Here is a 17,511-nt window from a genome sequence, read left to right as displayed (position 1 = left end):
GTATTATGGATTAGATTTAGGATCATTTTAATCAATATAGATATATAAAATACACCATTTAAGTGATAACTTCTTGTTTAGAAGATAATTGGATTGAATGTATTGATCAATTGAATACATGAATATACACCTATTGTTGAAATATTATTCTACATAATGACATTTAATAATAATAGTATTATCATGAGTACATGAAAGAAGATACAATTATCAACATCCCCCCCCCCCTACACACACAAGTTCCCTATAACATTTCCTATGAGAACATTTATCCATTTAGATCAATGTGTGATATTACAAAGACACAGGGGAGACCTGATCCTAGATCAGAGCTGCATATTATGCTCCACAGAGGTTACCATGGTGATCAGACTAAGTCAACTGTTTAAGAATGGGAGATGGATATGTTTTCTATAGAGCCTTTAATTTAGGGATCTATAACCACTGTCGGGTATAGGATGGAGATGAAATATGGCACGTTTTTGATTTCTGGTGTTTTTTAATTTGCCCTAAATGAGTAAAACTCTTTCCACATAGACAGACATAGGGTTTCTCTCCAGTGTGTGTTCGCTGGTGTGAATTCAGGGTCCCTGACTCAGCAAAGCTCTTTCCACACTGATCACAGCTATAAGGCTTCTCTCCAGTGTGTGTTCGCTGGTGTTTAGTCAGGGTGGAAGCTCGAGCAAAGCTCTTCCCACACTGATCACAGCTATAAGGCTTCTCTCCTGTGTGTGTTCGCTGGTGTATAGTTAGTTTATCTGATTGAGCAAAGCTCTTCCCACACTGATCACAGCTATATGGCTTCTCTCCAGTGTGTATGCGCTGATGTTTATTCAAGGTGGAAACCACAGCAAAGCTCTTTCCACACAGATTACAGCTATATGGCTTCTCTCCAGTGTGAATGCGCTGGTGTTTATTCAAGGTGGAAGCTACAGCAAAGCTCTTCCCACACTGATCACAGCTATAAGGCTTCTCTCCTGTGTGTACACTCTGGTGTATGGTTAGGGATCCTGCACTAGCAAAGTGTTTCCCACAATCAAGACAGGGGTAAGGCTTCTCCCCTGTATGAATTCTCAGATGATATTTGAAGGTGTAATATGTAGCAAAACTCTTCCCACATTGATCACAGCTATAAGGCTTCTCTCCAGTGTGTGTTACCTGGTGTGCTGTCAGGTTGCCTGAGTGATTGAAGCTCTTCCCACACTGATCACAGCTGTAAGGCTTCTCTCCCGTGTGTGTTAGCTGGTGTGCTGTCAGGTTGCCTGGCTGATTGAAGCTCTTTCCACACTGACCACAGCTATAAGGCTTCTCTCCAGTGTGTGTTACCCGGTGTGTAGTCAGCTGTCCAGACCGAGCAAAGCTCCTCCCACACTGACAACAGCGATAAGGCTTCTCTCCAGTGTGAATACGCAGGTGAGTTATGAAGGATCTCCGTGTAGTGAAACTCTTCCCACAGTCAGAGCAGCTGTGGTGAGATTTCTTCCCTGTACGTCTGTGCTGGTGTTTGAGGTGTTCTGATTGGGAGACACTCTTCTCTGCCTCGTCAGCAACATGTTGTTGTTGAAGCTCCCCAGATGATAAGTCCCTCCCGCTGAGAGAGCGACGGTTAGGAGAGTCCCCTGTGAAACAGACATTGAATAACTAGGTTTTGGAATAATGGGTCCATAAAACAAACAAACATCAACAATATATCATTATACACTCAGTGCACAGTTTATTAGGTACACTCCCCAGTTCATGAAAATAGGTCACTCCTACAGACAGTGAGTCACGTGGCTATGGCTTGCTATATAAAGCAGACAGACAGACAGAGACATTAAGTTCCTGTTTGATTGAACATCAGAATGGGTAAAAGTGACCTAAGCGACTGAGCGAGGTATGATCGCCGGTGCCAGGCGCGCCGGATCCAGAATCTCAGAAACAGACACTCTCCTGGACTTTTCACACACGACAGTGTCCAGAGTTCACCAAGAATGGTGCCTCAAAAAAGCAAATATCCAGTCAGCAGCAGTCCTGTTGGTGAAAACAGCTCATTGACAAAAGAGGTCACAGGAGAATGGCAAGAATCGTGCAAACTGACAGGCGGGCCACAAACAGACAAATAACGGCACAGTGTATCTGAACATTGTTGCTGACCAAACCCAATACAGTATCTTTGGGATGAGATGGAACGGGCTGTTGGCAGCATGAATGAGCAGCCATCTGCAGCAACTGCGTGTTGCCATTGCGTCAGCATGAACCAACATCCCCGTGGTACGTTTTTCCGACACCTTGTAGAATCCACACTCCGGAGAATTCAGGCTGTTTTGGAGGCAAAGGCTGACCCGATCCGGTACTAGATTGGTGTACCTAATAAACTGGCCAATGAGTATATATTGTTTATCAATGAATTAACAGAAGTTGCAGAATCAGATTGTGGTCTCATCCACACACCCCATTGTTCTTACTTGATGAAATCAAATCTCCCTCCTCCTCGTGTCCTTCTCTCACAGTTCCACTCTGCCCTGCTGTTTTCCTGCAGTCGACCAGCCACACAGACACCCTCTTCAGATCCATCAGTAAGGCGTTACCAGGAGAGTTGTGACCAGGGGACTCCGGCAGGGTGGAGGGGGACGGGCTAGCTCTGTCCTGGAGACCACAGGAAGTATTGTACATAGAACATCATCAGACGAAACATTTGATTATTGTATTCTATATCTGACTGGTGCATCCTTATAATACCTCCTTTCTCCTGAAGTGTGTAACCAACCGTTCACTACTTTCCACAAATGTACCATTTTTTTTCCTAATCACTTTTCAAAATGGAAGTGGTCCTTGTAATGCCCCTCTGTCTTATGTTCAGAACCTTTGATTGAGCGTTCATTGGAGTTGAACACATCGTTCACCCCTGAGTTAGTCTTGGTTAACCCAGAACTAATGTCTCACGTAATTGGTCAGCCGCTCTATTCAGTTCTGGGTTCATACGTTTTAGGAGAGATGATGAAACGAGGAGGACGCCAACACCTGCCAAATCGTGATTTGTCAAAATAACCAGAGGAACACCTGACCTACTGCTGCTCATTATGATGTATTTTCTTAACCTTTATTTAACCAGGCAAGTCAGTTAAGAACACATTTTTAGTTTCAATGACGGCCTAGGAACAGTGGATTAACTGCCTTGTTCAGGGGCAGAACAACAGATTTTTACCTTGTCAGCTCGGGGACAAGGGGGTTATATCGGGGGTTATATCCTTCCTGTATGGCCCTGTCCAGGGGTGTCCTCGGATGGGGCCACAGTGTCTCCTGACCCCTCCTGTCTCAGCCTCCAGTATTTATGCTGCAGTAGTTTGTGTCGGGGGGGGGGGCTAGGGTCAGTTTGTTATATCTGGAGTACTTCTCCTGTCCTATTCGGTGTCCTGTGTGAATCTAAGTGTGCGTTCTCTAATTATCTCCTTCTCTCTTTCTTTCTCTCTCTCAGAGGACCTGAGCCCTAGGACCATGCCCCAGGACTACCTGACATGATGACTCCTTGCTGTCCCCAGTCCACCTGGCCGTGCTGCTGCTCCAGTTTCAACTGTTATGCCTTATTATTATTCGACCATGCTGGTCATTTATGAACATTTGAACATCTTGGCCATGTTCTGTTATAATCTCCACCCGGCACAGCCAGAAGAGGACTGGCCACCCCACATAGCCTGGTTCCTCTCTAGGTTTCTTCCTAGGTTTTGGCCTTTCTAGGGAGTTTTTCCTAGCCACCGTGCTTCTACACCTGCATTGCTTGCTGTTTTTTGGGTTTTAGGCTGGGTTTCTGTACAGCACTTTGAGATATCAGCTGATGTACGAAGGGCTATATAAATAAATTTGATTTGATCAGTCAGGAAGTTAAAGCTTGGTCGCAAATGGGTCTTCCAAATGGACAATGACCCCAAGCATACTTCCAAAGTTGTGGCAAAATAGCTTAAGGACAACAAGTCAAGGTATTGGAGTGGCCATCACAAAGCGCTGACCTCAATCCTATAGAAAATTTGTGGGCAGAACTGAAAAAGTGTGTGCGAGCAAGGAGGCCAACAAACCTGATTCAGTTACACCAGCTCTGTCAGGTGGAATGGGCCAAAATTCACTCAACTTATTGTGGGAAGCTTGTGGAAGGCTACCCGAAACGTTTGACCCACGTTAAACAAGTTAAAGGCAATGCTACCAAATACTAATTGAGGGTATGTAAACTTCTGACTCACTTGGAATGTGACAAAATAAATAAAAGCTGATAAATCATTCTCTCTACTATTATTCTGAAATTTCACATTCTTAAATAAAGTGGTGATCCTAACTGACCTAAAACTGGGAATTTTTACTGGGATTAAATGTCAGGAATTGTGAAAGACTGAGTTCAAATGTATTTGGATAAGGTGGATGTAAACTTCCGACTTCAACTGTTTCAAAACAATCCAGATGTCGTTGTTCCAATGTTTTTTCAAGTTCTAATGTAAAAAACGATATATCAAAACTATTTTCTTTTAGACATATGATATTGGGATTACTCTGAATATCACACATGGACATTTCCTATGGGCGGATATGGAATCATTCAATATCCTGTGATAGGCCTATGTGGACATCTTATTTTCTCAATAGGACGACAAATACTGACAGTAGGCCTACATTGTATATTTTAAGCTCTAGATTGAGGTCCAATTCAGGGTCTTGATATGCTAAATAAGGACAATTTCTGATGCTTATTTTCGCGGAGGATATGCTCAATAATTTGACTAATATTAACTCCATATCATTCTTCGACACTAGCTATCATTGTTGTGTTACTTCCGCATAAAGACGCGCGCAAACACAAGCTAACAGCACCGTAACTGGTAGCCTAGCAACAAAAATCCCCTATTTTCAATGGTCGTTTTCTTTATTTGGGCGCAACAAATTAGTGTATAAACGCTGTGTGATCGAACTGACATCTGAAGAAACAATTTGAGGTGTTCAAAGAAGTTAACCGATACATAATTGGTGTAGGCGATGCCTAATTATTTCTCCCTGGTTCTGACTTGACCTGCTTGTTGCGCATTGCCTTGTTTCATCAATCTGTGTGCGATGAGCTAGTAGGCTACTTGGCTGAAATTACCACCATGGTTTCTTTTCTCCTGCTGTTCAAATCGAACTCATGGATGTGGAGGATCACACGTGAAAACTGGACATAGACATTTAAAACACCACCATAGGTATACTATTAATAAAAGTCAACCAAACTTACCCGGTCCATCGTGGAAGCTGACGTTACTGTATTCTTTCGAAAAAAAAAATAAAACGACACTAAATGGGTATGCTACAGTTACTTTCTTAGTCACAGCGTTCAGATAAAGAAAAGCTAGACCACAACTTTATAAATATCAAAACTCCATTTAAGTTGTGACAAACGAACGTCTCATTTAGACTAATCTTACATTAGAAACATCCTGCAAAAACCGGTTGAATTTTATTTGGTTTGAAAACTCGACAGAGGATGGTAACAAAGTACTTCCTGTTGATGCTTTCCGGCTTCTTCTGTGGTGTTTAAGAAGTACCGCCACCTACTGTACACAGTCATCAACACCTCTCTTCAAGTGGGTGAGGCGGTTTAGGGAGTCATTATGCTAGAAAATACTTTTGTATTATATCATGAATCTATTTAAACTGTACATTACATGTTTCACTGTTTTAGAATCATCCTGAATGATAGTAAATGCATTATGTCCACGTGTGGTTGTATTGTTTTTATATTTGCAAATAAAATCTAAAATCACAAATCTATAGAAACAACAAAAACAGCTTGGTTAGAGAAATTCTTTGCTGTTGTCTTTCAAATGAGCTCATGGCTAGATGCCCTAGCGTGACCACAGGAATCAGAGGTTAGTTTGTTTAATATGGTTTGCAACCCGGAGTATACACTTACAGCAATTTATAAACAAGACACTCAGTTCTCAAGATGGTGTTTTCTCTTTATATCCCCTCGCAGGGTGACATCCCTTAACTTTAACACAATATAAACTAATCATTAATAGTTGCTAATACAAAGATGTTTCTGCTAGGCGGAGTTCAGATTATTGTTATTTGCAGTTTCCCAATCCTCCTTCTTCTTGCCCGACCGAGCCCCCTGTCTCATTTATTTTTTTCCTTTATTTAACCATGCAAGTCAGTTAAGAACAAATTCTTATTTTCAATGACGGCCTAGGAACAGTGGGTTAACTGCCTGTTCAGGGGCAGTTAGACAGATTTGTACCTTGTCAGCTCGGGGGTTTGAACTTGCAACGCTCTAACCACTAGGCTACCCTGCCGCCCCATTGAATGTAAGAACTACCGATGAATTGTTATTTCATTTTTTTTTATATCATCAATGTATGTGTCTATAACTGTGTGCTTGTTTGTGTACGAGTACAAGGGCTTAGGTTTGTGTGTGTGGGTTTGTTATTGGTGGAGGGTGGTATGTGCATTAACATTGGTGAAGTAACACATTAAACATTGGTTTAGGTGTTATTACATGATCGGTTTAAGTAATTACGTTATTCATTAACAAAAGTTGTTACCTGATACCAATAACTTATTACATTAAGTGGAAAAGGTTATTAGACAACATTTTATCATATTAACCAACAAGATGTTACATTTACCGGCTTTATTACATTATAAATCTAAAAGTTATTACATAGATCTTGCCTTAAACTCATGGAAATAATTATCCAATATATTATGGATTAGATTTAGGATCATTTTAATCAATACAGATTTATAAAATACACCATTTAAGTGATAACATCTTGTTTAGAAGATAATGGATTGAATGTATTGATCAATTGAATACATGAATATACACCTATTGTTGAAATATTATTCTACATAATGACATTTAATAATAGTATTATCATGAGTACATGAAAGAAGATACAATTATCACCACCCCCCCCCCCCACACACACAAGTTCCCTATAACATTTCCTATGAGAACATTTATCCATTTAGATTAATGTGTGATATTACATAGACACAGGGGAGACCTGATCCTAGATCAGAGCTGCATATTATGCTGCACAGAGGTTACCATGGTGATCAGACTAAGGCAACTGTTTAAGAATGGGAGATGGATATGACTGTTTACTAGATGTTTTCTACTGATCCTGCATTGCTTGCTGTTTGGGGTTTTAGGCTGGGTTTCTGTACAGCACTTTGAGATATCAGCTGATGTAAGAAGGGCTATATAAATACATTTGATTTGATCCTTTTATTTAGGGATCTGGAAACGGTGCCAGAAGGGAGGGAGATGAAACACAGCTATAAGGCTTCTCTCCAGCGTGTATTCGCTGGTGTGAATTCAGGTTATCTAATTACAGCAAGTTTGTGCTTTCTGTTTTTTTCTCATTGGCCCTAAATAAAACAGAGCTCTTCCCACCTAGACAGACCAAAGGCTCCTTCTCCAGTGTGTTTTCACTGGTGTGAATAAAGGGTCCATAACTGACTGAAACGCTTCCCACACTGATCACAGATATAAGGCTTCTTTCTCACCAGCGTGTGTTAACTTGTGTGAATTCAGGGCTGAGGACTGAGTAAAGCTCTTTCCACAATGATCACAGATATAAGGCTTCTCTCCTGTGTGTATCCGCAGGTGTCTAGTTAGATTGTCTGATTGAGCAAAGCTCTTCCCACACTGGTAACAGCTATAAGGCTTCTCTCCTGTGTGTATTCGCTGGTGTCTAGTTAGTTTTTCTGATACAGCAAAGCTCTTTCCACACTGATCACAGCTATAAGGCTTCTCTCCAGTGTGTGTTCTCTTGTGTACAGTCAGGGTGGAAGCTAGAGCAAAGCTCTTCCCACATAGACAAACATAGGTTCTCTCTCCAGTGTGTGTTACCTGGTAATTGGATTGAATGTATTGATCAATTGAATACATGAATATACACCTATTGTTGAAATATTATTCTACATAATGACATTTAATAATAATGCTGATGTAAGAAGGGCTATAGAAATACATTTGATTTGATCCTTTTATTTAGGGATCTGGAACCGGTGCCAGAAGGAAGGGAGATGAAACACAGGCTTCTCTCCAGTGTGTATTCGCTGGTGTGAATTCAGGTTATCTAATTACAGCAAGTTTGTGCTTTCTGTTTTTTTTCTCATTGGCCCAAAATAAACAGAGCTTCACTGGTGTGAATAAAGGGTCCATAACTGACTGAAACGCTTCTCACACTGATCACAGATATAAGGCTTCTTTCTCACCAGTGTGTGTTTGCTTGTGTGATTTCAGGGCTCCTGACTGATTAAAGCTCTTTCCACAATGATCACAGCTAATAAGATTTCTCTCCTGTGTGTGTTCGCTGGTGTCTAGTCAGGGTGGAACCTGCAGCAAAGCTCTTCCCACACTGATCACAGCTATAAGGCTTCTCTCCAGTGTGTGTTCGCTGGTGTGTAGACAGGGAGGAAAATACAGCAAAGCTCTTCCCACACTGATCACAGCTATAAGGCTTCTCTCCAGTGTGTGTTCGCTGGTGTGTAGACAGGGAGGAAAATACAGCAAAGCTCTTTCCACACTGATCACAACTATAAGGCTTCACTCCTGTGTGTGTTCTGTGGTGTGCAGTCAGGTGGGAAGCTAGAGCAAAGCTCTTCCCACACTGATAACAGCTATAAGGCTTTTCTCCAGTGTGTGTTCGCTGGTGTGTAGTCAGGGTGGAAGCTAGAGCAAAGCTCTTCCCACACTGATAACAGCTATAAGGCTTCTCTCCAGTGTGTATCCGCTGGTGTGAATACAGGTTATCTGATTGAGCAAAGCTCTTTCCACAATGATCACAGCTATAAGGCTTCTCTCCTGTGTGTATCCGCTGGTGTCTAGTTAGTTTTTCTGATTGAGCAAAGCTCTTCCCACACTGATAACAGCTATAAGGCTTCTCTCCTGTGTGTATCCGCTGGTGTCTAGTTAGTTTTTCTGATACAGCAAAGCTCTTCCCACACTGATCACAGCTATAAGGTTTCACTCCAGTGTGAATTTGCTGGTGTCTAGTCAGGGTGGAAGCTACAGCAAAGCTCTTCCCACACTGACCACAGCTGTAAGGCTTTTCTCCAGTGTGAGTTCGCTGGTGTGTAGTCAGGGAGGAAACTATAACAAAGCTCTTCCCACACTGACCACAGCTGTAAGGCTTTTCTCCAGTGTGAGTTTGCTGGTGTGCAGTCAGGGAGGAAACTCCAGCAAAGCTCTTTCCACACTGACCACAGTTATAAGGCTTCTCTCCAGTGTGTATTCGCTGGTGTCTAGTTAGTCTATCTGATACAGCAAAGCCCTTCCCACACTGATCACAACTATAAGGCTTCTCTCCTGTGTGTGTTCGCTTGTGTGTAGTCAGGCTGCCTGAATGTTTGAAGCTCTTTCCACACTGATCACAGCTATAAGGTTTCTCTCCTGTGTGTGTTCGCTGGTGTATAATCAGGGCGGAAGCTGCAGCAAAGCTCTTCCCACACTGACCACAGCTATAAGGCTTCTCTCCAGTGTGAGTTTGCTGGTGTGCAGTCAGGGAGGAAACTCCAGCAAAGCTCTTTCCACACTGACCACAGTTATAAGGCTTCTCTCCAGTGTGTATTCGCTGGTGTCTAGTTAGTGTTTCTGATACAGCAAAGCTCTTCCCACACTGATCACAACTATAAGGCTTCTCTCCTGTGTGTGTTCGCTGGTGTGTAGTCAGGTTGCCTGAATGATTGAAGCTCTTCCCACACTGATCACAGCTATAAGGTTTCTCTCCTGTGTGTACACGCTGGTGTACAGTTAAGGCTCCTGCACGAACAAAGCTTTTCCCACAATCAAGGCAGGGGTAAGGCTTCTCCCCTGTATGAATTCTTACATTAGATTTGAAGGTGTTAGAAGAAGCAAAACTCTTCCCACACTGATCACAGTGAATAATGAAGCCACTCTGGCTTGTGAAACTCTTCCCACAGTCAGAGCAGCAGTGGTGAGGTTTCTTCCCTGTATGTCCCTGCTGGTGTTTCGTGGGGTGTTCTAATCTGGAGAGACTCTTCTCTGTCTCATCAGCAACAGGATGTTGTTGAGGCTCCCCAGATGATAAGCCCCTCCCGCTGAGAGAACAACAGTGTATGTCCCCTGTGAAACAAAGACATTGAATAACTAGGTTTTGGAAATATAGGTCCATATATAGTATTATTTTTGTCAAAATTAATTGTTATTTAACAGACGCTCTTATCCAGAGCGACTTACAGGAGCAATCAGGGTTAAGTACCCTGCCCAAGAGCAGACAGATGGTTTTACCTTGTTGGCTCAGAGATTCAAACCAGCAACCTTGCGATTACTGGCCTTAACCACTAGGCTAACTGCCTCCCTCTTCAATAAATACACTATGGTCAGTTTATTAGGAACACCTCCATTCACAAAACTGGATCGACAATTTACAGGCCACTGAGTGTTTACTGTTTATCAATCAATTAACAGAAGTTGCAGAAGCAGATTGTGTTCTAATATACCCCCCCCCCCCCCCCCCCCCCCCATTGTTCTTACTTGATGAAATCAGATCTCCCTCCTCGTGTCCTTCTCTCACAGTTCCACTCTGCCCTGGTGTTTTCCTGCAGTCGACCAGCAGCACAGAAATCCTCTTCAGATCCAGCAGTAAGGCACTACCAGGAGAGTTGTGACCAGGGGACTCCGGCAGGGTGGAGGGGGACGGACTAGCTCTGTCCTGGTGACCACAGGAAGTATTGTACATAGAATATCATTAGACCAAACATTTGATTAGTCTAAATCTCTGATTGATGGCTGCATCCTTATAATACCTCCTTTCTCCTGAAGTGTGTAACCGTTCACTACTTTCCACAAATGTCTTGTATATTTCACTTTGGCAAATGTTTCTAAATAGAATTGGAATATTTTTTACAAAATTTAAAAACGTATAAAACTTGATGGTAGAACAAAGAGCAGAACAGAAACGAAAAGCTCCACCCCCTCTTTCAAGATGTTTATTTATTTATTTTATTTTACCTTTATTTAACCAGGGAGGCCAGTTGAGAACACCTTTATTTAACCAGGTAGGCTAGTTGAGAACACCTTTATTTAACCAGGGAGGCCAGTTGAGAACACCTTTATTTAACCAGGTAGGCTAGTTGAGAACAAGTTCTCATTTACAATTGCGACCTGGCCAAGATAAAGCAAAGCAGTTCGACAGATACAACGACACAGAGTTACACATGGAGTAAAACAAACATACAGTCAATAATACAGTATAAACAAGTCTATATACGATGTGAGCAAATGAGGTGAGATAAGGGAGGTAAAGGCAAAAAAAGGCCATGGTGGCAAGGTAAATACAATATAGCAAGTAAAACACTGGAATGGTAGTTTTGCAATGGAAGAATGTGCAAAGTAGAAATACAAATAATGGGGTGCAAAGGAGCAAAATAAATAAATAAATTAAATACAGTTGGGAAAGAGGTAGTTGTTTGGGCTAAATTATAGGTGGGCTATGTACAGGTGCAGTAATCTGTGAGCTGCTCTGACAGTTGGTGCTTAAAGCTAGTGAGGGAGATAAGTGTTTCCAGTTTCAGAGATTTTTGTAGTTCGTTCCAGTCATTGGCAGCAGAGAACTGGAAAGAGAGGCGGCCAAAGAAATAATTGGTTTTGGGGGTGACTAGAGAGATATACCTGCTGGAGCGTGTGCTACAGGTGGGAGATGCTATGGTGACCAGCGAGCTGAGATAAGGGGGACTTTACCTAGCAGGGTCTTGTAGATGACATGGAGCCAGTGGGTTTGGCGACGAGTATGAAGCGAGGGCCAGCCAACGAGAACGTACAGGTCGCAATGGTGGGTAGTATATGGGGCTTTGGTGACAAAACGGATTGCACTGTGATAGACTGCATCCAATTTGTTGAGTAGGGTATTGGTGGCTATTTTGTAAATGACATCGCCAAAGTCGAGGATTGGTAGGATGGTCAGTTTTACGAGGGTATGTTTGGCAGCATGAGTGATGTAGATGTAGATGTCGCCTCCCCTTCCAACGTGTGAGAGATGGCAACACCTGCTAAATCATGTTGTTCAAATAACCAGTGATGAAAAACCTAAACACCAGAACTACTGCTGCTAGTTATCCCACTTGGAGCATGTTGAGAAAAATGTCAGTCTCATAGTTTCAGTATCCATATACAGTACATACATAGAAGAAACCATCAGATATAGGGGTATTGTGGCATGTTGTGACGGCCCTGAATTTTTCTGAACCGTCTCAGTGCTTCTCCTTCCAATAGGGTGCTTTCCCTTTAATTCCCAATTAAATAGCCAGCATCAGCTGCGCAAAAGTGGGGTTGTGATGGAGACGGGAATGAGGATGTGTTCAACCCTCAGTTCTGAAGCTTCTCTATTCCGGTTGTTTTGTTGCCGTTAAACGTGTGTTTTGTAGCCTAATAGAGTTTACCCAGGATCGGATCCACTCTTTGTGTCCGTGGACTACACCTCTCCGTTTTTCGTGGCCTTTCTCCGCTGGAGATCTGTTGGCGGATTGTATTGTCTGACTGACCACAACCTTTTTGTATACGGTATTTCATTTGTTTTGATGTGAGGTATACTGTGATGATTTATGTAGTTAGTTGTAGTTGAGGACTTAGTAAGAGTTGATACGCTTTAAAGTTCTGTGGTAAAATAATTGTTATATTGATTGTATGATTAATACTGGGTTTACGCTACACTTGAATGAACGGACAAACATCGCGTGACTAAGGTCACGGGAGTTCCCTGAACTCCTTTACCGGGCTGGACTCTTTTTAGGCCTGAGGTACAGGACATTTCTGGAGGAACCAGAACTCATTGTGATATTATTATATGTGTGTGTGTAATCATTAGTGTTGCTAATACAACCCACGCAAAATAATATAGTTGTTTTTTGAAGTTCTTTCCAATGTTTTAAGGGTTTATGAAAAGTTTATTTCCATCCTGACTTTTACATAAGTCCTTTGTATTGGTGTAGACTTGACTGACCAGATGGGACTCATTCCCTCCCAAACCAAAAGGAGAAACCAATGTTTTTTCTGGTAGGCACAACCTACCTGGCACCCCTATAAATAATAACCTCAAGTCAAAACCGTTACATAAAAAAATGGCACCCCAGATGGGACAGCTCAACATTGAGAACTAACCAAAGCAAATCTTTTGTGTGGAATTAAAACAATGGATTCACCCCAAGATAATGTGCTCATCCATGTCATACCTGTCAATGGGAATACACAGGGCCATTCTGACCATCAAGCTGACAATACAAATCATAATGTGAATGGAGATAATGGAGTTGATTTGGGCCAGAGCCCTAGGAATCTGAATGCTCGGTCTGGACCACAGGCCACAGGAGGTCTAACCAGTTACTCACTTATTGACATGGATCTGTGTGGAAGTACTGAGCTAGCCCTCCCAATGACACCCAACCTTCCTCCATTGTCTGGTTTATCTCCAGAGGTTGTAGTCTTACAACTTCAAGGTGACATCCTTGATATTCGTCGGACTCAACAACATCTCCAAACTCTTATCCACCATAATTTCCAATGTCTGAGGGAAGAGCAACAACAGAGTGCCATGGAATTCAGAAACTCACTGAGCACTCTAACCCACATGCTGACAGAGCTCAGTGAGAGTGGAAGACGGGAAATGACTGGTGCCATGGACAGGCAGTTTGACTACCAACGAAACCAACTCACTGCCACTCTCCAATGGTGCCTGCAACATCATCACACTGAGGTCCTCAAGGACGTTAATTCTGTTTTTTTCTCCCATGGTTAACACTGTAGACCACTTGCAGACAGAACTCTCTAATTGTGTTAAAATGTTGGATGACGTGTCTGTGGACATGGCCTCCATTAGGCACAACTCCTTACACAGAGTTTCTCTGGTGTCCACTTCAGTTCAGACCACTGAGGGCCAAGCTGGCACCTCTGAACAGCCAAGACCAGAGTATCTGTGACTTTGCATACGGTTACCACTCCCTGTGCAGAAGGTGGAAACCTGGCATTGAGGAGGAAGAGGTAATTAAATTGATCTTGAAGAACATCAACCCACTACTAGCCAGTCAACTCCGAGAACGAGTCACCACTGTCGATGGACTGGTTCGCTTGGGACAGCAGTTTGAGAAGGACAGAGAATGCCAACAGCAATATGACCAGAGAAAGAAACAGACACCCAAACAGTTACCCAAGACAGACTATCAACAACAGCCAGAGTCTCCAGCCAAGACCCCTCTCGTGTTCTGTTGGAGATGTAGCCAAAAGGGACATTCTTCAGCTACATGTCCAAGACCGTATCAAGTAAACCCTTCCAGAAACCACAAATCACAACAGGCCAACACACCTAACTATTTTCACAGGAATCACCATCCTACTCTGGGTGCTTTAACCAGAGCTGAAACCCCAAGAGTCACTGCCTACGCCCCCCCATCGACATCCCCTTCCTTTCAGTTAATACCGCACGAACTGGTGTTACCCCTGTCCATAGGCCCATGGACAGGAAGAGCCATCTTGGATACCGGGTCATCCTACACACTGCTCAATGAGAAACTGTGGAAGGAGGTTAAAGACCCACAATACAACTTGAAGCCGTGGACAGAAGGTCCACTCTATCTGGCTGATGGTGAGGCTAGACGACCACTTGGATGGAGTGAGGTAGAGTTCCGCCTGTGTAACAGCTCCTATGTGATTCCTTTGGTTATCCTACAAACCAAGAACCTTGCTTTTCCTGTCGTGTTGGGAATTGATTTCATGTACTTCAGTGGTGTCCAGATTGATATAGTGGAGGAAGCACCTGTTTCCTTTTCGACTTGCGGTAACTCTAAATCAATAGTTGTTTAGTATTCAGAAAACATTCACTTGCTCGACCATTCTGAAGGTCATGTAACTGTTACATGCAACATTTTTTGTGAACTTAACAGGACAGATGTTGCTCTCTAGTTTTATGATGTAACAAAGGTGTGGTTGAATGTATTCTGCCACTGTCTTCTTGTCTCAGCTGAGTCAAGGCATATGAACTAACACGTTATAACAACGCAAGTATCACAACATGTAAAATGGCTTTTTCTGGCTTTCTTCCCTGGTCATTTTTACCTACACACCGCTACTGCAAGTTGTAGCTTTGCCCTCATTATTTCTCCATGGTTCTGACTTTACCTGCTCCTTGCGCATTGTCTTGTCAATCTGTGTGCTTTAGGCTAGTAGGCTACTTTGCTGAAGGACAAAATATCCCACGTGTTTATTACCACCATTGTTTATGAAACAGTATAACTTTAGACCGTTCCCTCGCCCATACCCGGGCGCGAACCACACCCACGAAGCATCGTTACCTACAAAAGCCGCGGCCCTAGCAGAGCAAGGGGAACTACTACTTCAAGGTCTCAGAGCAAGTGACGTCACCAATTGAAACGCTATTTAGCGCACACACCGCTAACTAAGCTAGCCGTTTCACATCCGTTACATGTATTTTGTCCAGCTGTTCAAATGGAACGAATGGATATGGAAGATCAAAGATGATTAAACTAGACATGTTATACACCACAGTAGGAAAACTGTTAATAAGTCGACATAACTTACCCGATCCATCGTTGAAGCCGTTCTTTCTTCAAAGTTTCTTCAAATAAAAAACGTGACAGTAAATCTGTAGCTAGCCTACACTAGTTACTTTCTTTGTTACCGCGTTCAGATAAAGCTGGACCAGAACAAACGTTAATTTAAATATCAACACTCGACTTACGTTGTGACAAATATGTCTGATGTAGCCTAATCTTACGTCAGAAAGATCCTGGATAAGATTTGAATCTATTAAAGTCAATAAAACGTCCAACACCCTATTCACCAAAAATACTGTTGTCTACCTCTACCCCAGAGTCTGTTGGAACAACGTCCTCTTCCGAGATTCCAGATAGTTTTAATTGTCTGAGGTGTGGCCTAAAAAATACCAAATTACAAGCTATACGTGCTGCGAACCATGCAGCATTTACAGCAATGCAACCTCCGAAGTAGTCAGTGTGTTACAAGCATTTCGCTACACCCGCTATAACATCTGCTAAACACAAGTATGTGACCAATAAAATTGGATTGATTTATAATTCTTCCGCTTTACAGACCAGATCCAGAGATGTTGAGAAGGAAGTGGTCTTCTTCTTCTTTAGTGTTATGGCGGTCCGCAAAACAATGACTATAGGTGCACGCCCCCACCTAGTGTGTTGGCTGTGTATCAGCCTACTATTCTGTAGTATGAATTCATTACACTTTGTGAAAAACCAACTAACCCTACACCCATTAAAACCTCATCATTATTCCACTACTTTGGCCCTCTAATTCAACACCAGGCCAGCATCGTGGGAGGACAGGATATTATCCTTCAAAACACCTTGTAAATATGCAGTAAAATATTATACACCCAAGTACTTCTCAACAGCTGCCACCACAACATCTATCCACTGTGTTTTACATTCTATTACTGTGGTACAGTTGACAACCATGGCCATGAACTTGGCCAAAACTTACTGAAGCATGTTATTCCTGTCACTCTCTATTGACCTCGGCCTAATTACAGAGACCCTCTCAGGATCCCTCACCCTGGACCCATCTCACTCTATTGACCTCGGCCTAATTACAGGGATCCTCTCAGGATCCCTCACCCTGGACCCATCTTCCCCTACTACTTTCTTCACTGCCTCAGCATACAACACCTTCTGCACTACTGTGATCCTGGTAACCTCAACCTGTCTTTCTCTCACCGGACACATCTGATCTCCAGCACCATGTGTACCCCTACAGTTTATACACACAACTTTTTACATCAATACTACACATTCCTTTCTCTCAGGTCCTCCTGCACACTTCTCACATCTATGAATCTCCCTGATACACACTGCTGGAAGGAAGTTGTCAAGGAAGGGAGTTTGTGTTTATACGGGAAGCACCAATACACTTACCGTCAACCAATCATGTCAATGTCGATTAATACAGAGCTTTAAAGCTTGCCAGCTTGAAACTCGGACATTAGTTACCTTTGGCTCGTTCAGCCATCCCAATGGGAAAAATTAATGGGGGAAAATGAAGATTTTGGAACACCAAAAATAAGGTCAGCACAGGCTAAGGAGATCTTATACAGTACATTTTGTTCTATGAGATAATAGCAGACAGTTAATATGAATCTTGTGAATTATGAAGCCTTTGCAATTGTTGTGCTTTTTTATTACATAAATACTTTAAAATTCACAAGAAGTGATGTTAGCTGATACAGATTGTAGAACAAAACGCATAACATCTAAACCTGTGTTTACAACAGACCTTCCGGCGCCGACAGAGATGGCTGCCTCGCTTTGCATTGCTAGGAAACTATGCAGTATCACAAGCATTTCGCTACACTCGCATTAACATCTGCTAACCATGTGTATGTGACACATAACATTTGATTTGATTTGCTTATAGAGATGGCTCATTCATCACAAAGCCCACTGATATTGCAAACCACTTGAATTACTTTTTCATTGGCAAGATAAGAAAACTAAGGG

The 17,511-nt window shown here is 42.5% G+C and overlaps 1 protein-coding gene and 1 pseudogene across 1 annotated transcript; both read right to left on the bottom strand.

The window, feature by feature from the left end:
- Nucleotides 1-236: 236 nt before the first annotated feature.
- Nucleotides 237-2,696, bottom strand: LOC139401830 (zinc finger protein 180-like). The gene is made up of 2 exons (XM_071145813.1): nucleotides 2,448-2,696; nucleotides 237-1,619 (listed from the first exon to the last, which is right to left on the bottom strand). The coding sequence occupies exons 1-2, from the start codon at nucleotides 2,653-2,655 to the stop codon at nucleotides 436-438; spliced, it is 1,392 nt and encodes a 463-aa protein (XP_071001914.1). The 5' UTR covers nucleotides 2,656-2,696; the 3' UTR covers nucleotides 237-435.
- A 5,283-nt stretch (nucleotides 2,697-7,979) lies between these two features.
- On the bottom strand, nucleotides 7,980-16,097 carry LOC139401825 (zinc finger protein 850-like; annotated as a pseudogene).
- Nucleotides 16,098-17,511: the final 1,414 nt, after the last annotated feature.

This window comes from Oncorhynchus clarkii, unplaced genomic scaffold, assembly GCF_045791955.1.
Source record: "Oncorhynchus clarkii lewisi isolate Uvic-CL-2024 unplaced genomic scaffold, UVic_Ocla_1.0 unplaced_contig_1454_pilon_pilon, whole genome shotgun sequence".
Taxonomy (NCBI): domain Eukaryota; kingdom Metazoa; phylum Chordata; class Actinopteri; order Salmoniformes; family Salmonidae; genus Oncorhynchus; species Oncorhynchus clarkii.
Note: the sequence above shows the minus strand (reverse complement) of the source record. Positions and strands in the feature narration are given on the sequence as shown.

Bases quoted from the DNA above. Each gene is read 5' to 3' on its own strand.
- LOC139401830 (XM_071145813.1), bottom strand. From the start codon at position 2,655: ATGTACAATACTTCCTGTGGTCTCCAGGACAGAGCTAGCCCGTCCCCC. The intron at 1,620-2,447 runs GTAAGAACAATG...TCTGTTTCACAG, and splicing joins GGGAGATTTGATTTCATCAA to GGGACTCTCCTAACCGTCGC.